This window comes from Schistosoma haematobium, chromosome 1 (genome assembly GCF_000699445.3).
Source record: "Schistosoma haematobium chromosome 1, whole genome shotgun sequence".
Taxonomy (NCBI): domain Eukaryota; kingdom Metazoa; phylum Platyhelminthes; class Trematoda; order Strigeidida; family Schistosomatidae; genus Schistosoma; species Schistosoma haematobium.
Genome location: NC_067196.1, coordinates 38,452,121 through 38,476,316, shown reverse-complemented (window position 1 = coordinate 38,476,316; position 24,196 = coordinate 38,452,121). Strand labels below are relative to the sequence as shown.

The 24,196-nt window shown below is 35.5% G+C and overlaps 1 protein-coding gene across 2 annotated transcripts; it reads left to right on the top strand.

The window, feature by feature from the left end:
- The first annotated feature begins 1,233 nt into the window (after nt 1-1,233).
- CPSF2_1 (cleavage and polyadenylation specificity factor subunit 2) lies at nt 1,234-23,288 on the top strand. Of its 2 annotated transcripts, XM_035732054.2 has the most exons (14): nt 1,234-1,464; nt 1,500-1,881; nt 1,916-2,085; nt 2,118-2,261; nt 2,974-3,174; nt 3,206-3,611; nt 10,496-10,923; nt 12,385-12,490; nt 13,243-13,412; nt 15,575-15,775; nt 17,619-17,927; nt 18,813-20,782; nt 21,435-21,629; nt 21,890-23,288. In XM_035732054.2, exons 1-12 carry the CDS (start codon nt 1,390-1,392, stop codon nt 18,990-18,992), a joined length of 2,772 nt encoding a protein of 923 aa, XP_035588857.2. In that variant the 5' UTR covers nt 1,234-1,389; the 3' UTR covers nt 18,993-20,782; nt 21,435-21,629; nt 21,890-23,288. The 2 variants fall into 2 exon arrangements, with proteins under 2 accessions (XP_035588857.2, XP_051073975.1); XM_051217917.1 differs by lacking the exons at nt 21,435-21,629; nt 21,890-23,288 and having other exon boundaries at nt 12,385-12,484; nt 18,813-19,134.
- The last annotated feature ends 908 nt before the right edge of the window (nt 23,289-24,196 follow it).

Sequence of the window (24,196 nt, the reverse complement as noted above, 5' to 3'; positions counted from 1 at the left end):
TTTCTGTTGGTGGGTACGAGTTATATTAGAAGGTGTTACTGGTAAAAGCGTTGTCAAACACTGAATACCTGTGCAATCTCCAGAAACTTCTTCACTTCTCGCAACGTTCCTTAGTGCATTGTTCTCGCATACCGTAATACAAGGAGTGGTGTTTGGCACAGAGAAGTTGATATGCACTACTCACATCTTCAAGAGAGTTTGACAATTAAAATTGCAGACCAGTAAATTATTCCTGACAACCTTCAAATAATGATGATGACACATGCGACTATCTGAAATTTACAAATTCCATTGCATGGATTTGTATAAATATGGTCTAATTTGGTATTAGTACATTTATCTTTGTTACTATAATAAGAGACCTGATCCCAAAATTGTAGACTTGTCATGACGTGACTGCAAAATATCACATGCAATTCATACCATTCTCTGCTCTGAATCATCCTACGTGACAGTCGGCAATACGATGTTTAGCGCTTCTTAAGAACGGATTTGTGTCGGATGCAGAGTGATTATTTAATATGTTTAGGGATAAGCTACACAGAATGACCGTGCCTGAAAGACTGAGCCAAAACCATACCGTTCAATTGTTCCCGCGTTCACCATTTTCGGACTTCAAGTTTTACTATCTAAACGTAAATCTCAGTAGTTATATGTCCGGCTTCAAGTAAATACCATTAAAGATTCATAAGGATTCTGTCTTATATACTTTGTATAGATGCTCTTCAGAAAATATCTTGTGAAACATTACTTTTTTGATGAGCCCAAGCCTTTGAGAGGACTCTGGCATCAGAATGTGATTTTCTATGCAAACCGCGGAAGAGTGTGACAAACTGGACTGTAAGCTTTTTTCCTAAGTTCTAGTGGTCGTCAAATAATCTTGGCAATCCGGGAGTTACAAGAAGCTACACGTGACACCTTTATAATCAAATTATACCAACCTAGTAAAATTAGAAATCAGGAGTGTAAGAATTCGATGGTATATTTGGAAGGTTGTCGATATGTCGAGAAGCACTTATTTAAGCTCGTTAGCTGTTGCCAGGATTGTTTAGCACAGCATACCCGAGCACCTTCACCTAAGTATGTCTGGCGAAAATAATGCATCAAATGTAGAAGAATCACAGATTCACTGATTTCGAGGATTTATTTTTACCACAAGTTTTTCACGATTAAACTCGATATAACTTTAAGAACACGGGACGGAATTTCATGCCTATTTAGAACATTTTTATACCTGTTCATTGTATGTATTTTGGTTCTTGTCTGGAGATACCGCCGATTCATTCTCATTAGACACAGTGGATCGTTCATTTAAACTTATTTGAATGATTAGGTACTGAATATGCTTAGGACCGATGCATATGAACTCAAGGTCGTTTTTCCTTTAGGATGGCAACTTCTATAATCAAGTTGCACACGCTTTCGGGGACTGGTGATAATGGTTCACCTTGTTATTTACTTCAGGTGAATTAATACAACAAATGATATATGTTTTCCAGGTAGATGAGTTTCACTGCCTTCTTGACTGTGGTTGGTGTGAGAAACTGGATAGTGACTATGTGAAAGAGGTTTCAAAGTGGGCCAAACATGTTGATGCAGTGCTTCTTAGCCATCAAAGTTTACGACACCTTGGGTTGCTTCCATATCTTGTTGGGACATGTGGACTTAACTGCCCGGTGTATGCCACGACTCCTGTTTACAAAATGGGGCAAATGTTTTTGTATGACTTTTTCCAGTCAAGACATGCTTCTGAAAACTTTAGTCACTACACGTTAGATGATGTTGATCTAGCATTCGATCATGTGCATCAAGTTAAGTATCAGCAAACAATCAGTCTTCATGGTCGTGGCCATGGTTTATGTATAACCCCACTTCCTTCTGGTATGTTACTTGTACAAAAACTATTTTCTGACAGGTCACACACTTGGAGGAACAATTTGGAAACTAGTTAAGGAAGACACAAGTATCGTTTATGCTTTGGATTTTAACCATAAGAAGGAGAGACACTTAAATGGAGCTACCTTTGATGCTTGCATACGACCACACTTACTAATTATAGATGGTTCGAACACCTTATATACACAAGTATGTTTTCTCACTCTCGATTAGTTTTTTAGCCTAGGAGAAAAGATCGTGATGAAAATCTACGTCAGACAATTTTGAAGAGTTTAAGGCGTGGTGGGAATGTACTTATTGCCGTGGATACTGCTGGAAGGTGTCTTGAAGTAGCCCATTTTTTAGAACAATGTTGGTTAAACCAGGTTAGTTCTAGTTTTAGGGGCTATCACATATTTTGTTTCTGACCTGGTTGTCTTGATCGTATGCCAAAATAATTTATTTTCCGCATTTTGATGTTAAAAGTGACTAGTATCTGTACTGCTACCACGTTACACTTGCGGATTAATAAACTACTGTGTTTAATTTCGCTACATCTTTCCTCCTACACAAACTGTGTGTGCAGAGCACACTTTATTAGTGTTGTGAGTTATCCCTAAGTACAGTGCTTGTGTGATGCATACATTTTAAGTCTGCCTTGTTTCGTATCACAGCTTGCAATTGATCGTTTTGTTTTCATTTGGTTGCATCCGTTTGCTTTAGGTAGTGTCTGACCAAGCATTAGTTTCCGTCAATAGCGTTTTCACCGCAACAGATTGACTGGTTTAAAATAGCTTCGAAACCCATAGAATTTGGTTTGTGTCTTTGTGTGGCCTGAATAGAAGTACACTGATTTATCGTTTAGTTCAAACCATTTTCGTGCTAATTTGATTCACGTCAGCTCGTCGGTTTTGGAGCTTAAACTAATGGTTTTAGTCACTAATCATGAAACTTGTGGTTTTACTAATACGTTTTCTATCGCTATGCCTATTAATTTATTAAAGCAAGTGTTGCTGTTTGTACGAGATTCTGAATTTTCATCGGATGAATTATTATTGTTATTATACTGCTTAATTCATTCTTTTTTTTTTTGGCTAGGAATCTGGTCTAATGGCTTATGGATTGGCGATGCTAAATTATGTGGCTTTAAATGTTGTGGACTTTGCAAAGTCAATGGTTGAGTGGATGTCCGAAAAAGTAATGCGATCTTTTGAGGATCAACGAAGTAATCCGTTTCATTTCCGACATATGCAGTTGTGTCACACGTTAGAACAGTTAGATGCTGTTTCAGAGCCTAAAGTAAGCTATTCATTTTTACTTGTTATTTCAGGTTGTTCTTTCATCACTTTCCGATCTTAGTTGTGGATTTTCTCGCCAGTTGTTCGCTGAGTGGGCCGACAACGACTTAAATACAGTAATTCTAACTTCCCAGGAATCTGTTATCACCGGAGTTGGTGAGTCGTCCAGTCAAAGTTTAATATCTCGACTTATCGGGTTAGCAAGAAAAGATAATGATGCGCGAAAAGATCTGCCTACGAGTTCAACTGGGACTTCAATCCTTCCTCTAACATTATCACAACGAGTATCGTGTTCACAAGCAGACCAATCTGGGTCCGATATTCCACATTTAAAAAACTCAGCTAAAGGGTTTTCTTTCTCTCAGAACACAAACTCAGCGATTAGTGATGCATGCGACGAGCTCAATTCTGAAACAGAACCTGGAAACAGCTATACAGGTATGTTTTCTATACATTTTCTAGTTAATAAATCCCTTACTCTGAAAAGCAATCCATAAAATAAATATTATATGTCAAAGTACTTTCATCAAGTGCCAAGAGACTACCGAATGCAACGTTACACTGTTTTTGGGTTCTTACAACTTAGTGGGTTAAAACTACATCAGGTATAACTCAACCAAAGTCACTGCAAGTCTTGCCACATTTTTTCACATAAACAGTAGTACTATGTTTGTTACATGAAATCAGTCACTAAGACTTCACTGACATGGATCATCGCGTATACGACCATGTGTAAGTACTTCATAGTTGCTTTTAGAACAATTTTTTACCTTGACTATTAGTTATTTCCTGTTTTAATGTTTGTCACATGAAATCGGTAATTACAGTGATTAAATTTTCACTAGCTTTCGATAGACATAGCGTACAAGCGACTCAGTTTTGTTATGATTTTAACAGAGTTCATTCTTCTAAACTCTCGAATGATAGTCTAAGGATGGTTGATACTCGTCTTAAAGCTGCAAAAGAAAACTGGGACTACAGGACCATTCTACATCGGGGCTGTTAGATTGTAAATGCTTAGTTTATTATTCAGTATTTATTTATTTAAACATAAATATTGGTACAAGGGGGCACCAGATATATATTCGCCACACAAAACAATGAGAATGGGAAGAGAAAAAGAAGGTAAGGTGCGTATAGGAAAGAAAAAAAGAACAATAACGACCACAACTTAGTGTATGGTAGTGTAATAATAATAATAATAATAATAATAATAATAATAGGGGAAACGGAAAGGTACAACCAGAAGAATTTTTTCGGTTAGGGAAGATACAACCACTTTTTTATGGAGAAAGTAAAAGAAGTTACAGCAGGATTGCCACTGGCTTTCATTCTGAGCCATATCTGATGACGTCTCTAGCTACTGTGTTGCACCATCTCTCGAACCCCAGCCAGGGAGTCGTGAAGGACCAACACAAGCCAGTCCTTTGCAGCTGTCTTTCATGCCACGACAGCATGTCATACACTGACCACCTCTCCGCTTTTTCCAACCAGTCTCAGAGTCAGCAAATAATGCACGACCTGGAATTCTGTGGGACGACATTCGTAGAATATGTCTAAGCCACCGAAGTCGGTGTTTCAAGATGGTGACACCAATTGGATTGTCGCCGAACACACTATGGCAAACCTCTGCTCTACTAAAAATGGTGTTGCCACTGGATGTCGGCAATCCTTCGGAGACAACGATGATCAAACAGAGAGTCGTCTAACATCCTCGACTCGGAGAGGCCAGGTTTCACAAGTATAAAGGAAAACTGCTCTCACTGACGCGTTGTAGATCCGATGTTTTTCAGCCAGATTGACATCACGAAGGCACCAAAGGTGGCCCAGATTGGCATAAGCCGTTATTCAGTCATCATCAACAAAAGACATGACTGTAGATTAGTCCACGTTACAGCGTCGTACATCGAATAAAGAAATCAGAAGAATCATTTTCAACTGCACTGTTAGAGATACCATTCAAAGGGTGAAAATAAGATAAAAGATTCATGTTTAAGTCAGGATGTAGAGGGAAATATGGGATGAATTCGTCTACCTTACTATGATCGATTTTGACTCGTGTCACCTATTATTATGAGTATTCCCGACCGAAGCTGCTACCTTGACGCGGTGGTCGGGCTTGCCTATCGTGTTGACCCAACCGAGCTATATTGACTGGGACATATGTTCCTGTAGGTTCTACCATGCCAGGCAGGTCGATTGGAGAACGGAAAGACTAAAAGCAGCAACTCAAGGTCTGAGGGCGAAGTCGTACTGCTGACTGTACAGAGGTGTGATAGCAGTAAGGTGTTTCCCTCAGACAACCAGCATCTGCAGCGATGCTGCCTTCCCACAAGGAGGGGTGGGGTTAGAAAAGGTCGACCCTAAAAATGTTACACCTCACCTTACCTCACGGATTTCCTTCTCCGGCGGTAAGGCCCTTTGAAGAACGGAGCTAACACATTAAAAACCTTCCACGAAAAGGCCGTGTGCAACCGGCCTCAAGCAGTTGTCCCTTGGGCTCTGCGGTCACGCTCCTAGGTCGTCAAGACCAATACTAATCCAATTTCCTTTTCAGGTTCCTCAAGAAATACCCTTCCACGGTGTGGGCAGCCGGGAAGTGACACCAGCCCTCATACCCGTAACAGCACACGAGACCGAGTTGGTCACATTCAAATCCTTCCTACACCTCCTAATACCTCTCTTATCTCTATGACTAACCCTCCTCACATCTCTTTATCACTTCTCACCGCTAGGGCAGACGATTCGAGCACGCGGAACGTTATTCCTGGTCTCCTGAAACCACGCTCTAAACTACACGTAGGAGCTTTTAACGTCCGAACACTGTTCCAAATAGGACAGCAGGCTTCCTTAGCTAGGACTTTAGAATCCCGCGCCATCGATGTGTGCTGCGTCTCCGAAACGCGCATATAGGATCCAAGTAGCGTCACTCACTTGACCTCACCATGCCAAAATAAAGAACCGACTCGATTCACACTTCGTGTATCTGGAAGCCCTGATTCTGCTTCCCGTGGCCTCGCCGGTGTAAGTATAGGATTGAGTCCTAGGGCAGAACTAGCCCTCTTAGAGTGGATCCCAGTAGACAGTCGTTTGTGCGCTGTCCGACTAAACGGAACAGTAGGGATCCGGAAAGATAGGGACACTCGTCGTTGCCTCTTCGTCGTCTCTACCTACTCTCCCATTGACTGCAGCTCAGATGATGTAAAAGATGAGTTTTACAGAAAGCCCTCCGACCTCCGAAAAGCTAGGCGCTCTGATGTAGTAATAATGGCCGGTGACTTTAATGCTCAAGTAGGTAAACTAAGTGAAAGGGAAAGACACCTGGGTGGATCTTATAGCATCGTGGCTCAAAGAACAGATAATGGCGACCGTCTGTTGCAGCTATGCTCAGATAACCGCCTGTTCCTTACAAATACTAACTTTAAGCATAAGGAAAAACATCTTTTGACATGGCGACCCCCTAATTCGTCTCAACGTTTGACCCAAATAGATCACATCGCTATCAGTCACCGATGGAGGGGCTCGACAGAAGACTGTCGCTCATTCTGGAGCACATGCTTAGATTCAGATCATGCTCTAGTACGAGCGCGTATCTGTCTGCGTCTTACTGGACGTAGGAAAGACGCTGCGAGTTAACCTCTTAGGGTCCTTCTTAATGATAGTCAAGCTAAGAGCATATTTCAGGAACAACTAGGAAAACAGGCAGCCATGTATGTGATGCCCACCCCGAGGCAGCATGGAATGATATCCGAAAAGCTGTGGAAACAGCAGTGATATCTGCTAGTAAGGTAAACCAGAAGGTTAGGGAGCAACACTGGATCTCAGCAGCATCTATCGCACTGATAGATGCTCGAGAACTCATTCCATCTGGCTCCGAACATAACGAAGAGCGGAGTCAGCTTAAGCACTGAATGATATAAAGCCTACGCAATGATCGCGAACAGTGGTGGGTAGCGAAAGCAAGAGAGGTGGAAAAGGCAACGGCAATAGATAACAGCAGACAATTGTTCAGACTTGTTAAGGAAAGCGGAATTAGGAACCCGACTGTTAGCGAAACAATCTCAGAGAAAGATGGACATATTATTCATTCTCAATCCAGGAGATTGGATGGATGGGCAGAACACTTTAGGGATCAGTTCAACTGGCCTACAGCCACACTTCAGTTTCCCACGATCTCCAGTCAACCTGAATGGCAAGTTAACGTAGGTCCTCCGACTCTTTACGAAGTTGAAAAAGCTATAGGAAATGTGAAGCGAGGGAGAGCAGCAGGCCCTGACAGGTTTACTCCTGAAATTTTTAAGGATGGTGGTCCAGTATTAGCAGTGAGATTGACTGAGGTCTTAGGTAGAATTTGGGAACTGGACGTAATCCCATCTGACTGGTCTCAACCACTGATTGTGTCAGTCTATAAGAAAGGACAAAAGTCCTCTTGTGACAATCATAGAGGAACCAGTTTGACTAATATAGTGTCTAAAATATTAGCTTCAACAATACTTCGACGCCTAATCAAAGCTCGTGAAGAACAGACTAAAGAAAATCAGGCTGGTTTTCGACCTGGACGTGGTTGTATAGACCACATATTCACACTACGTCAGGTTCTAGAACACAGACACACATTCAGACGCCCCATAATGGTAGTATTTCTCGACCTTAAGGCGGCATTCGACTCTGTTGATCGTAAGGTTCTATGGCAGTGTTTGTCACTGAAAGGAGTACCAAAGAAGTACATTAGCCTTATAAAGGCTCTCTACTCGAACACAACTGGTAGAGTGAGAGCTTATGGCGAACTGTCATCAGAATTGATTATCTCAAGTGGTGTTCGTCAGGGCTGTCCACTCTCTCCATTCTTGTTCAACTTTGTCGTCGACGTACTTTTAGAGACAACACTTTCCTCATCTAAATTTACAGGGGTTGAACTTCTACCGGAAGGTTCACTTGTTGACTTAGAATATGCTGATGACATAGTTTTATTTAGTGGAGACGCTGACAAAATGCAGTCTTCTGACCACTCTAAGCAACAATGCAGGCATATTCGGGATGTGATTCTCCCTTTTGAAATGCAAAATGTTTCTTCAGGATTTGGTTGCATTGACACCCGAACTAATGATAGGGAGTGAAGTAATTGAGCGTGTCGATCGCTTCACGTATCTTGCAAGTTTCATCAGCCCTTGTGGTCTGGTGTGTGACGAAATCTGAGCACGGATACAGAATGTTCGACTAGCTTTTGCCAACTTGCGTCATTTATGGCGTAGGCGAGATATCCGTCTATCAACCTGTTATAATCTCTTTCTTCTTACGGTTATGACCGAGCTATTCCTATTGCTTAGTATTCTTGGACACCGATTCACTCGACAAGACCCCAAATCAGAACAAGGTTGAACAGGGAAGAGATTATATTCCAAATAACAAGGTTAGATGGAGGCAAGATGCAAGCCAGAAGCACAATAGGGAAAACGTCAGTATATTTATAGTTTTTACATAAGAAGATTCCAGAGTATTCTCCAACTATCGACTAGTGCTGATTGGATAAGAATCAGCCAATCAGCGTGCACCAAAGCAATCATGCATTGAGCATGCTTTAATCTAGTCTATGTCCCGCTAACACAACCAAAGGACATGTTTACTGCGCAGCAGTTCGTCCCGTCCTACTTTATGGCAGTGAAAAATGGCCGGTGAGAGTAGAGGATATTCGTAGGTTACTAGTATTCGATCACAGGTGTCTTCGAAACATTGCTCGAATATCCTGGGACCATCGAGTAAGTAACACAGTTGTTAGGAAACGGGTACTAGGTAAGGATGGCAAATCAATTGATGACGTAGTGAAACTTCATCAGTTGAGATGGCTGGGACACGTGTTACGTATGCCCAACGACCGACTACCTCGACGTTCTATGTTCATTGGTATAGGAGTAGTTTGGAAGAAAGCTACTTTACTTTTACTTACACCTGTTACTCCTCGTGAAGGAGCATAGAGGCGGCCAAACCAAAACATGGCACAAGTCCATGAAGTCACTGACAAGTGGACCGAGTCATGTTGATAGGTGTAGACAACCTGGTTGGGGACCGCGAGATGATAGCAACCGATGGTTAGAGACCCTGAATGACATGACTCAAAATCGTTTGCAATGGCACAGGTGCATTCACTATTTGTGTTCTGCCAAATTCTAATCTTCTGAATTCTTCGTGTCCCTTTTTTCTCTTTCCAAATTTATTTCACTGGATTATGCTCTTTGGATAATATCTCCAAACACTAATTTTCCTGATTACTGCTTATACTCTTGCTACCTCTACCACTACGGGATTTGAATCGACAACTGCATCTCTGTGCTAAGGTGGTGTGGCAACTCGAACTGATGTACGTACGTACGTACGAAGTTCTACGTTGTTACTGACTGACTGACTGATTGACTATTATGAGTATTAAATAAGACCCAACCAGGACGTCTGAATCTACCTGCATGACTCAAATCACCTGTCAGTGACTAAGTGTGATGAGATATTTTGACTTATCCACACTAGTTTTATCCAACGTCTGTATCAGCCAGCATTGTTTTTGGGTGTAGGAAGTGGTCTGTTGTGTGACATTTACTTTTGCCCTTAATTGATGGCTTATAGCCTTATCAATCGGCGTTTTGTTTTCACTTAGTACCCTTCGCTTAACTTTGACATTTCCCCATTGATTGTTGACTTGTACTGAATCAATGTCCCACAGGAATACACGCATACATAAGTTATGTTTCATATCCGTACGGTAATACAGAGTGAACGGTATCACAATAACCACCTCAGTCGGGTGGCACGGGAATTAAGACCAAGCGAGATTCAGATATTTGTCTCGGAATTTCGGTAGCCATCAACCTATTAGGGTTAGTGAGAGGCCCAAATTAATATTTTTCCATTTGGAGTAAAATATCCTTTTTTATGAAGTTGCACATCGTTCTCACTATGATTGATCTCGGTTGAGTTTTGGGAGTATCAGATTATACGAAGATTGGAGATACACCAAGTATGATGAAAAACAATATGATTTCTAACACACTAAAATTCAAATAGATTTCTCTCAATACATTTTGCAATGATAAAAATAACGAGCGATATTGATAAATAAAGCAGAAATGAAAGTTAAATCCAACCATCATACTGAAATATCTTAACACTTATATACAAACCACTTTTAATAGATTATAACTTTTGTTGCATTAGGTAAATCACTTGAATTTTCGAATCTTAACCCGTTTTTTTACTAAATAAGCGTCATTTTTTGTACTCAATAGCATGTAAGATCCATTAATTGTTTCATATAACAATGTGTCAAATTTCAGACATCCCGATACCATCAGCAGGTGATATTACTCATAGTGATGTTTCGCCACAAATTACTGAAGGAATCCTTGAGAAACAACCATCTTGTGATTCTGAATTGGAAAATGAATCAACATGTTGTTCGAATCGCCCGTATGGTTCAGAGGAAGGTACGCACGTAGAAAAATCAAAATCACTCTCTCTTACGTTGTCCGTACCAAGAGATCATTCGAAGAAAACAATTGTTCCGAGCAATACAACTAGGTTATTTCCTAAGACTTCTTTACCTTTAAATATGGAACAATTTGGAGTTACAAATCTTCACTTAACTTCTGGACGGCATCAAGCTGGATATGACATATATCCAGGGCTTCATAACCAAGCTGGAGGACAGTTTTTCCGTGTGGCTAAACGGACTCAGTTGCTGTTTCCTCAAAATGAAAAGAAGGTAAGTTATCGTCAATTCGGATAAAATCGTTTCGCAAGATATCACCTACTTGACTACCACTCAAATTTCTGTCTAACTGGTTGTTATCATTAATATTATTGAGATCACGAATCGACCTATGTTAGACAATCACCAAAGACCTGTAGGTACTGAACAACTGTTTCGTTCTAGTATAGGGGGTATGCACTCACAACCCGACCGGGGATCGAACTCAGCACCTAAGATCTCTCACGTAAATGCGTAACCTCTAAATTACTGGACCGGAATCTCGTTGTCTATATACCTAAATCTAGTCAATACCCAAAATAGTGTGGCCATCTTAGTGTTCAGTGAGTACGTGCCTCATACTCTATATGGTTGAACTTCACTGATCATGGCTTCCCAATATAATTCCAGAGATTTATTCGCAAAGTTGGCTAACAGTAACCACATGATGATCAATAATATGCGGCTTATGAAGGTTATTGCATGTTACTGAGATCACCAACTGAGCTAAGTTAGATCCTTGGTGGATTTGTGGACGCACATTACTGAGGAGTGTCATACTAAGACAAAATAACTGTACGGTGATTCCAGGTTTTCAGAGGTTATCTAATTTAGGCCTGTTCGTGACCTCAACATTCAGCCATCTCCACAAACCCCAATACTGTTTGTAGATGATATCATTAAATATCTGATTCAAACTTATGAACGTTATTTACAATAACCAATTAAATGCCTAAAACAATCAGTTAGTTGTCGTTGTCAGTTAACTGAGAAATTTCATTTTCTTATGAAACAGTGAATTATAATGTTATGTATTTATTTGGTGTGCCATCAGTGTTGCGTTATTTTGTAGGTTTCTTCTAAAATCGTCTTTTACTAAATTATTAGATCGAGTATTCATAATTCGGTTTTTGTTGAAGTTTACGTATACACAAGGTGTATTTATGAAACTTATTTCCGACTATTGGAGGTGGTGAATAGATTTGAAGCTTCAATTTTTGAGTTTTTATCGGTCATTATAATCTAACTGTGTCTTGTTCCTTGAAAAAAAACTCAAAATTACAGGGCTTGGTGGCTCCATGTAAAAATTAGTAGAATCTGTTCGGAAAGTTGTGTACTATTGTTTACACATGATTAAATTTGGTAAATTATATGATCACAGACCCATAGTTCACTTCCTGAGTACAAAACGGAGCTTTCATTTTTATGATGTCCCTAATACTCCATAACATCACGGATCATAATGTTAGTTTCTTAAATATGCTGCTCTGCATAATTTATGCAAACGAGATTGAGGTGGCATCAAACACATGCGAATATATCTGGCGGCAAGTTTGAAACTAGTTTTTGTGATTGAAAGCCATCGAATTGGGTGATTAAATGTTTGCTTGACCAGTTCATAGAACTAAAATTATCTCAATTTTTGAGATATTATTGTCTGGTTTCTAAAAGGAAGTAACTGTATTTTATTAATAGATTCACTGGGATGAGTATGGAGCACATCTTGATCCAGAGTTGTTCACTTCAACAGAACCAGTTTCTAGTCAGGCAGCATTGCCGAATTGGGATATCAAAAGTAAAGGTTTGTTTTTCTTTATAAGATTAAAACTAACCATTAACTGATTCCGTAAATTGCTATTTCGATTAACGTTGCTATATTTTCATTTTTCACTTTGATAGTTTTTTTAGCGTAATGTTAGTGCTCATCTGTTGATCATAGACTCTTTTATTTATCTTTGATTATTTTGGAATCAGTTTCAGGCATACAGTTTATTGCTTAAAAGTATTTTGATCCCACTACGTACATATTCACATTGATCTTTTCTTGGTGATGATTTGATTCTATCGGTACAGCTTGTTTTATGACTTGTAAAGTTGATAACTCAACATACCGGCGCACTGTTGTATTAAATATCTGTTGTCAAATAATGGAAAGCTCTGGACGTCGATTTCATGTTTGTCAGCGTCTATCAGTGAGGCACATAACTAACCAGAATAAAAAACAGATCGGCTAAGCCAATCCATCTTTTCAACTTGAGTAGTCCGTAACATTATATCAAAGTGTTTAATCTGTTATTTTCTTGGTAGTGCCCGTATGTTGTACCATTTCTTAAGTCATCTTAACTAAGTTCAATATAATTGTCTTCGACTCCTACAGAAGGGAGACCTAGAAATTTAATGGTAATCATATTTCTCAAGAAATACTGAGTTCTTATATTCTGAAATCACAAGATAATGTACCGGGTTTCTTCATTACAATTTAATCAAATATAATAGGCATTTTCAGATTATTTCTTTTTTGTTGTTAAATATAATTCTCTTTATCACTTTTAGACACAAAACCTAATTCAGATATTGTCTCATCGGGTTTTTCATCTACGTCAATACTGGATTATTTGGTTGCAAGAACTCCAACTTTTGACGTTCTGGATTCTAATACTCGTTGTGTAACCCATCATTTGGAAATACCTCTACGGTGTGAAGTTGTATTTTTGGATTATGAAGTTAGTCTGTTTTCTAAAGTGCTTTGAAGAGGCCTTATATTAAAGTATACTCTCTAACCCACAAGTAGTGTTTGATTTTAATAGTTAAAAGATCTTGTTTTAGTGTTTACCACATGTTTACTGAGTACACTTACTCCAATCATTACTGTTATGTACTAGATTGTCATCTGCAAATGCGTACTTACTATTCCTTATGTATCTAATTTATTTTGACTCAAGCTAGTTGAATATCCAATTTGCTTATCGCTTTATATCTCTTGTTGATTTCATTGATCTTAGTAGTTTGACGATTGATGAAATATCCTTTAAGTATTGTGCCTAGATGTGACACATCTTCATGCTTATTAATAATCAATTATGTAGAGCATATTTGCCCTTCGTAACTGTAAGACTTTCATAAAATGGAGGGTTGATATTGTTTACACATTAATATGTTCTATGTATTTTTGGCAGATTTAGAAAATTAAGTTAATCAGTCAGTTAGTATATCTAAACCATCTAGAAGAGATTGCTAAACTAATTGCTTAGTTGAATCCTTCATGACGGTCTAAATACGAAAGCTATATATTCATTATAATGTAAAGAAATGTCAAACGAGTATTTATATATCGGATACGTTTATTTAGAAAGTTCAGGTGATTTAGCTCATAATTACATCAGTCTTAATAATTGCATTCGCGTTCTATTGAAGTGTTCCTAATGAATATTTATTATACCGATGAGCATTTTACATTTCCTTATCTTATTTTTCACCTAATCAGTTAATTATCTTACTATGCCAATTTGAATTCGAAATTTATTTATCTTTCTTAATCTATTTATTTATTTGTTATGTGATATATGTAGTATTTGGTAAACATTTGATTTATAGTTCTTAGGTCAAAATTAACTTACACTGACAAGAAAAATTTTCTGTATATTATTAAGAATTTATTGGAAATATACTGAAAGTTTTGTCGTTAGTTGATGACTTTATCTATTCATGTTCTTATATTTCTGATTGTGATTTTCAACAACAACAACAACAACAAAAATCGAAATTGCCCATTGTTTTTTTTACAGTACGAGTTATCATTTAAGGTTGTTCGTATAGACTTCAAATTCATCAGTTATTACCATCACTGTTTATTTGACATTGGCTAGACATTAGATTGTATTTTTTTAAATAGTTGACAAGAAGTCAGTTCACGTTACTTTTTGTGTGTGTTTTGTCTATATGAAAGTATATATATAGTTTATTTCAGTCAAAAATACTATGAAAACGACTCAACCTAACGAATAGTTAAATGCCTGTTTTAGTGTGAACCTATTGTATTAGTTTTAACAATACCTGTTCACTTCCGACAAGTGTATAGAATACTTGAGTCTCTTACCGAGTGATTAAGAGACATTTATTTATTGTAACACATAAATATTGGTACAAGGAGGCCCCAAACACATATGCGCCACACAGATCTCATTTGATTTGTGTGAGGGCTGTGATACTGCCCGGGTGCCCAAACCGAAGCAGGGATTAAGAGACAAACCAATTTTTTAACAGGCAACTACATTTTGTTAAATAACATTGAGCAACAAATTCTCGAATGCAACTTAGTTTAAAACAATTTCACCTGAAATTCTGATACAATTGTGATTAATTCCTCCATATCGTAATTTATGAGTTTTCACTTTTTCCTTCATGGTCAGTGACTCGATTGGCTATTATTCTCCATAGTTTGTTTAAGATCGATTGGAGTAGTTCAGTTTACTTATGTTTGTTGATACGGAACTATGAAAGATTCCTATTTTTCAGGATCTTTTCAGGATAGGTGAAAGAATTAAGTTTATGACTTCAAGGATTTTGTAATTTTAATTTTTAAGAAAAGTATATTTAATCATTATTAATTTAAGGTGAGAAATGAATTATATTCTTTACTTTATTTTACCATAACTTTATTTTGTCTACTGAATCACTTAAACTCTTATCATCAACGGAATATTAAATAATATTTCTATCCAATTTATATACATGCCAAGATTTGTGTTTAAAAATATACTAGTTCAGTCTGTATTTATATTAAAGAAAAGATAAAGTAATGCCAAATAAACCTTTTATGATATTGTTAGTAGTATTTTAAAATTATTTTTAATATTTACCACTTTTTTCTTTGTTTTTTTTTAAGGGTCGATCAGATGGGGAAGCTATGAAACGTATTCTAATTGGTCTGAGACCACAGGAAATAATTTTAGTTGGTAACAATGCACCGGCCATTGATCATTTAGCAAATTATTGTCGTGGTGTCATGCTGTTAGATCCCAACTATATACATATCCCTCATCCACGAGAAATTGTGAATTGCACAAAAGAAGGAGATATTTATCAGGTGCGCTAAGTGATATATTTTATGGTTCTGTGTTATCATTGATATGTGATATAAAATGTAAATAGTCCTTATAGTTTTAGTAGAACACGGGCCTATGCACAAGATTTCACAAAACAAACGTACAAATGAGACACATGAAATAAGAAAATGTTCAATATTTCAAATGAAACGATAAAGTGTAAATCCGTTTGAACCCCTTGGGTAATCTATTTTAGTCCTTGTCGATAAAAGTTCTCAAACATCAATGTTTAGCGTTTTTTAGACTGGAATTCTCTCATATGAATCAAATTAACAATTATTAACATCATGAATATCAATGTCATGTTTTAATCTAAATCACCCAAGGTCTATTTCATCCAGACTCGTCATTTTTTAATGTTATTTATAGAAACGACTTCTCGTCTGTCAGATATCCTAACTATTTTTCTTAATTCAGTCTAATAATACAAGTTGATAATTCACGTATTTTAAAACTTCAGATATCGTAACTGGTTGCGAGAGATAATTTGAAAACAGCAACAACTAAATATCTTCATTATTTTATCGTTTATTTTCAGTGGCTATATTTATAGTACGTTTATGTGTATAATCAGAGGTTACTAGTAGTAACCATATCCGTATGTGATAGTGGTTACCAAATACTAACTACACTAATGAAGCCTGCCATTTCAAGAATGAGGCACCGAATAGTAGTGGTACCATATGAACCATTGGATATTTTTGTGAGACATAAACGTACTAAGTTCGATTCGAAGTAGTGAGGTTGTGAGTGCGCTAAGGTGTTTTGAATTAGACTGAAGCATCTGTTATGTATTCCATAGTTTTTAACCCACCTTTGCTGATATAAATCCCTGAAATTATGCTTATGTATTGTAAGTAATTTCTAACTCCAACTTCAGTGATAGCGGGTTGAACTGTACCCCGTTCTCTACTTCCCTATCCAATAACTACAGACAGAAGTCCTGGAAGATTGATCAACATTCGAATTTGTTGCATTATACGCAGATTACATGCAGTGACTAGTGATTAATGAAATCGTCAAACTAAAGAATTATCACTGAACCAAAAAGTGGCATCAGTCCATAACGTCATTAATTTGTGGCCTGAACCATGGTGGTAGATGCAGACTACTTGGTTGGGGTCCGCGTGACTATCGTAACCAATGGTGACTTTGTTCAGAATCGGTCACAATGGCGTAGGTGTATACACTCTCTGTCTTCCCTTGAACCGTGAGATTAAAATTATTTTATACATTTCTTTCTACGAACTAATTTTTTTCCCTTTATTATATCCTTACATGCAATCTTTCTTTATATGTCACTACCATTGAAGTGACTATCCCTATGAATTCGGTGTTCATCTTATGATAATGAGGTATGGTAACTTGGACAGTTGTATCTATGTGCCTGGTCCTATGTTGTGAATGACTGACTGACAGAATTAATACTGAATAAAAGTTCGTTCGATGAGAAATTACATGGGACTAATTAGTACAAGTTAATGTTATACTGAGCGAAAATTATGTTGAATTAATTCAGAAGTTAAGTAAATAGAAATCACACTGATTCAATACAAAAAACTACTGAATAAAAAAAACCTAAATCAATACAAATTCTTTCACTTGATTTATTCTTCCTAAATCGTACTATGGGTATTTAACATCCCCAAAACGATAACATTTTACTCAAATCTATTCATGGTATTAGTTTTTGTGTGGAATAAATTAAACAACTTCGCAAATTTATCATAATTTCAGTTTGACTGAAGATAACTTCTTTTCATATTGAATTTTATTCAATCTTGATTTTTCTTTCTGCACACATCTATTATCGGTATTTCATAGGCAAGAATGAAAGACAGTTTAGTTTCTAGTTTAAAATTCACAAAAATACGTGATTATGAATTAGCTTGGGTTGAAGCAACTGTATCGCTCGATGATAAATCTGATTATCATATTAAAGAAAAAAACAATAATAATGCTGAAAATAATGGTAATGATGATAATGATGATGTGGAAATGTCCACTGGGAATAATTTAGAATTGAGAAGTCGAACGCCATTAGCTGCTGATCAGTTACCAGTTCTCAGTCTTCCTACTGGCCCTATTGGACAACATAAAACGGTTTTTGTAAATGAACCGAAGTTATCCGATGTATGTGTAATGTATTATTTCATTAGTTTCGTAATCATATTGTTTTTTATGATGTACTGTGATATTTCAATGAGTGATTTCTGTAAATTTCTGATTTATGAACTAGTATTTTTTTTCACCGATTTAACGTATACTGATTAAATTTTGTGTACATCTATCCAATCATGAACTTCAGGAGTAAATTCTAGGGAACTTATAGGGATATATGGTAAAAGTCAATCAGTCATCTAGTCAGTAATCAATCTAAAGTAACAGTCGATGGGTATGCTAATGCTTATAAACATGACAGTTCCTGAAGAGAACCAATCAACAACACTTGTCAGAATGAAGTGATTATGCATTTGTAGCGAAACCAAAATTTCCATCACTGTTTAAAGTTTTGCAAATGTTGCGTCGAATAACAATTAAACTATCCAGCCCAAACACTAAAAAAGATACATTCTTTACTTATAATTGGACTCTGTTATTTTCAAGATGTTGTCCTCTAAAAAAGTTTCATAAACGATTGTACTGGTCTATAATTTATCTAGAATGGTCAAGATTTCTAAAAAAAAGCTAAATATCTTGAAATTTGGGATTGGTTCATGCAGTAATAAAGGTTAACCGAAACAAATACACTTGTAAATTAATTTGATGATAATAATGAGCATTCATTAATGAATTTATTGACTTCATCTCCTGTTTGAGTTATGTGAGCAACTGTAAATTTACATGTTATGATTGTTCATCTGTTCGTTCATTGAATGAATAGACGTAACTATGTAGTACAAAATATTTTTATGGCTACTGAGTAATGAACTTTTAATTAATGGTAATTCAATAAAAAAATTTATACGTACTAGTTACTTTGTATTTACTTTAGTTTTTTCCTATTTTCATTTCTAGTTAAAACAACTTTTATTATCTCAAGGTTTAATGGCAGAATTTGTCAGTGGTATATTAGTAGTAGATAATTGTGTTGCAATTAAACGATCTGAAGCGGGTAAATTATTACTAGAAGGTTTATTATGTGGTACATACTTTGAAGTTCGACGAATTCTCTATCAACAATTTGCTATTCTATGATGAAAATTTCAAGAAAAGAATGTCAACAATATTCTTTTACATATAATATGATATGTAAATCTGAAAAAAGCATTCTGTACATAATTATACATATTACATGGATTTACGTGTAATTTGTTAAATAAATTTAATATTTTGATAATCAACTATCTTCTTACTCGTTGTCGTATTTATGTTTTACTTCATATATATATCGGTCTTTTTTGCTTTGAAAGTCATGTTTACGTATGATATGCTCATAGATTGTTAGTGTTTATTTTATAAGGGACTTACTGCCTGTTTGTTTGTTTGCAATACACAATTACAACTCAAGGTTTCAATAAAAGTTAGCAGGGACTGATATTCTCATCACGTACTTATTAAGGCTTAAAAATATAATAATCACTGATGTTTGATTTATACTTTAATTATGTAAGGGTTAGAAATACCGTTTACTTCCTGAAATAGGTAGAGATTTGTTTTAGACAGAGAGTTTGATAATAAAAATTTGATTACTTCATTCAGTTTGGAAATATAAGCTTAAATGTTCATAAAAAGATTGATGTCGAATATTGAAGAGGTAACTGACTAGATTAAAATTGTTATCCCATTTTACAATGTCCGTCTATTTTTTTCCATAACCTAATTTATTCTTTTGAAAATGAGTAAGTTTAATTCATTATCTCTGCTTCATAATTCACTCTATTGTTATATATCATAATCAATACTGTATACAAATCTGTTGTATTTATTGAATCTGCGTCAATCATTCATTGTTAACAGCTTGTATAATTATATTATGAATCTTAAAATACAAATTATAGAGGAGACAAAATTAGCATTATAAACGAATCCTACTTATATTCCCGATATGTATCCTCATTATTTCTAGTGAATATCAGTTTTGATTTTGAAAAGCTTTATAAGAGAAATAATTAATAATCTGTTAAATATATATGATAATTTACTGTTGTCTATTGATATTTTAAGTCTATCACTCTTTCATAGATTTTACTTGTCTCAAGCTAACTGTCTCTAAATTGTACAGTATGCAAATCATTTCAGTCATTTAATAGTTAGTTTTTAAGTACATAATTCATACCATATACATTATTCTAAACATTCGTCAAAGGAAAATAATATGGAACGTTCTGAGAATAAAACTGATTAGTTAAGGTATGGGTTCGTATTTACCAAACCATCAATATTATGGTATATTATGAAATTGAATTAACATTGTAATTTTAATTTTTAGTTGTCAAGTAATTCTATTCACTTTAATTTGTTAAATGAACTGCTATTGATCACCACCCAGTGATCAATCAATTGTGATTACATCTCAGTGGTAACGTCTCTGACTGTGAAGCTGGGTGACACGAGATCGAATCCTCCAGGGAGCACCAGTTCCCTCAAGACTACAGGTACACCTTGCTGACGAGTGCTAAGTAGCACGAAACCCGGGTCCAGGGTTTCCTGTCGACTTCCTCCAACCACCATCTGAACTGTTATTTTTCACGGTTGTATTCTTTGGGATGGAAATTTTTTCGAACCAATTAAATAACTACTTTATTCATTTTATTAAAGCAAATATTTATTACTTAATTTGCCAATTGCTATTATTATTATTATTATTATTATTATTATTATTATTATTGTTTTAGACTTCTGATTTCATGTTAAAGTACAGCTTCGATAAAGTTATGGATGATGTTCAACTACTTGTATCTCGATTGCGTGCACGTGAAGAGTCGGTCGATTTATTAAGACAACAGCTATGTAAATTACAAGCACAGTTACTGAGTATGCGACAGGTGATTAACGGATTTATTGATTTAAAATGAGTTTATTTAATATTATTGTTATGTCAAAATGTATTGTTGTGTCCAATCAAAGCAATGAGAAAAGGTTTGTATAGTTGATATGTATTGTTATTAATTCCTAAGTAAAAGTATAATTTTAAACACTATTTTGTAAGTGGTATTCAACTTCTCATATTATTGGTTAAAAGTTTGTACGTATCATCATATTTACCCTATTTTTGCTATTATATTATTTACTTTTAAAGTAACTTGAAGAGTTGGAGAAACTGTACTTTACTATCCAATGCCGTTTTGATTTCTTCTAGGTCTCTGATGCCTGACTCTTTTCTTAGGATTTGTTATTTTCGGCAGAGGCGTACGGATCATGATCGTGGTTATAGTTGGTCATATAAGCTCTCTATGACTCAGACTTTGCAAGTATTAAGAGGTTTTATAGCTCATGATGATTAAATATCTGTTGAAATTGAAGTGTGATATTCCTTAGTTATACCTTCCGAAATATCAATCAGTATATCATTGGAAGACATTGTCACTATTTTTCCACTGAATACTACACTTTGTGTAATCGTTTTCTGTGACAAAAAACGACTTTTTTTAATCGTTATCATCATTATTTTTGTTATATTATTTCTCTTTTCTTTAGTGTCAAGAAACAATTCTTGAGTTTGATGAATTCTCTAAACGGGTCTCTAATCAACCAAAAGGTCCACTGATTATCTGTCTTGCAGCTGAGAACAAACAACTAGAACAGTTGAAAATTGAAAATAAAACATTAAGAAATTCTCTTGATGAACATCAAACTGCTTTAGATATGATTATGACTAAATATCGTGGACAAGTTAGTTGTATTTATAAGATTGTAATGCTCTTGAAGTTTCCATATTCCATGCTGTATATCTTTGAATGTTTTGCATAATAATCATGAAACAGCTATTTAGTTTCTCGTTTAGTTCAGTGTAACAACATTTCGTACTTTCACATTGATATTTTATGTACTTCTCCTTAAGACTAGAGTTGTTTGGAAAGTAATCTGTAATATTCATTGCTTCATTTTATCTGTCACATAAATCACTTATTTGTTGCATTTAATCTTTCCAGATTTCTAAACTAATGAGAACCTATCAAGTTGAACATCTTGTTCAATCAGTTATAAATCCCGATAACAGCGAAAATCGGTGTATAAAATCTTCATACCCGGATCCAAAATTAGTTAATACACGTTCAACTAATTCCATTGATTCACAATCTGTATCACAAAAATCAAATTCCGGTAAAGTTGACGAGATAACAGATAATATAACCCAATCATTAACTGAACAATTTACTACGGTAGCTTCTATTGTCCGTGACGTTACTGACCGTGGTGATGCATATGCTGCAGAATTAGAAGAAGAATTACACCGATTAAGATCTGAAAATGCTGGTCTTCGAGAAATTTTAATGATATCTTCTGATTGTTGTCCTGATACTAATTCTAATGATTATGTTCTTCCACCTGTATCTTTACCAAATAAAGATTCTATACAACATGAATCATCTTCATTATCATCTGTTCAGTCAGGACGATTTCATTTTCTTGATGAAGATTCTAGTTCAATTCATTTACCTGGTATTGATGAATGCTTGAGTAGTGTTAATGTCAATGAAGATTCATTTTTATACAATATTCCTAATCCTTCTGATGATAGCAGTAGTAGTGATACAATTAGTGGTAATCATTCAGATGAGGATAGTGATGAAGATGATAGTACAGTTTATGAGGTTGCTATGAAACAAATGATTAACTCTCTATAATTTTCATGTTCATTTGTCGTCGTGAAACTCATTAGCTTTTATCTTATTAATGATATTATTTCTTATGTTGAATGAATGTCTTACATAGAATGAAAATAGTTTTCAACATTTAAACATTTCGTTTACACTTTATCTTCTCTCTTTATTTTTGACTGAGAGATTTTGGTTGTCCGGTTTAAAATAAGCAAATAATTTTTGTGTTTTGTATTGGAGAAATGACCAATTCCCAAGTTAATATACTCATTTATATGAAAGAACATCACAAATTGAAATAGTGTATACACCTTTTTTTCCTAAAAAATAAAGTTGATCTAAGTAATTCGTTCTTAATACAGAATCGAAAAATGCTTCAAATAACACTAAATACTGTTTATTAATTTCTGTGTTAATTTATTTTAAACATTCTAAATGAAACTGTTATTTGTAAAAATAAACAACAACAACAATCGATTGGTTTCTATTGAATAGTTAAATTGTGGAAATATGAAAACAATGCATTGTATTATCCTTTTTGGCAATGTGAATAACACGTTTAAATATAGAATATAAAGAATTAATGAATTTTATTAGCTTCTTACAGATTTATGTGATTGACAATTTCAATTATTAACAAAACAAAACTATTCTAGGTGTCTGTTGAAAAGAAAATGTTAGTGTAAATGTATAGAATGTTGTTTCTCGATACTGGAGAGTTGTGAGTTGTTTTTTTTCGTAGAATGTTTAAGGGGTTGTAGTCAGCCATAAAGAAGCTCTTGTTTTAAGTTTATTACCAGTTATCGGTCGTCAGCAATTTGTGTCTGTAATATTCAGCAAACTATTGTCCGCCATGGTATTCGAACCAGGGTCTGATAATGTCACAGAGATTTAATAATTTGGATGTTCAGGTTGAGGAATGTCGATATTTTTTAAGCTGGTAATACATTATAACTTAATCACCAGAATCCAGTCAGCAATGAGGACTAGAAAAGCATGACATTAGTCACTCTCTTAGCAATCAGGGTTATCGTCTCGAAAACTACTTTATTTTCATGCAATCCATTACACGGGTTTCGTGCTATTTGAGATTTGTCAGCTGGGCTTACTTCCATTCTTTTTGGTGTTCACACTGGGACTGGAACCCATTATCCATTGAGCTGCTGAATCCAGACACCCAGTAATCCGTTCAACTTGCGTGATGTTTGTATCATTATCAATATAGGTGAGGGTTATCCCATTGCTGATATTCAAGATTAAATTTCTACTGATTCTTGTGCGCCCTGGATTCCACTGCTAACCCTAATCCATATGTTGTTAGTCACTTGAAATACGATGACTTTATCAAGACAATCCTCATAGAATGTATATATGTTAATTAATACTGGTCAAAATTCGGTTCTGAATATCAACAAGAGAACTCAAAACCATATGAATAATAAATCAGTTTTATCCTGGTCATCAATTGATCTTAGAAGATGGAGTAAAAATAATAGATTTGGTACGATGTAACAAACAAAATGAAATTCTTTGTTTTCTTTATTTTAAAGAAAAAAATTAGTAATTTTACTTATAAACACACTAATTTAATGAGTTCCTAGAAAAAAATGACTGGTTTTGTCAAAAGGCGAGTGACAA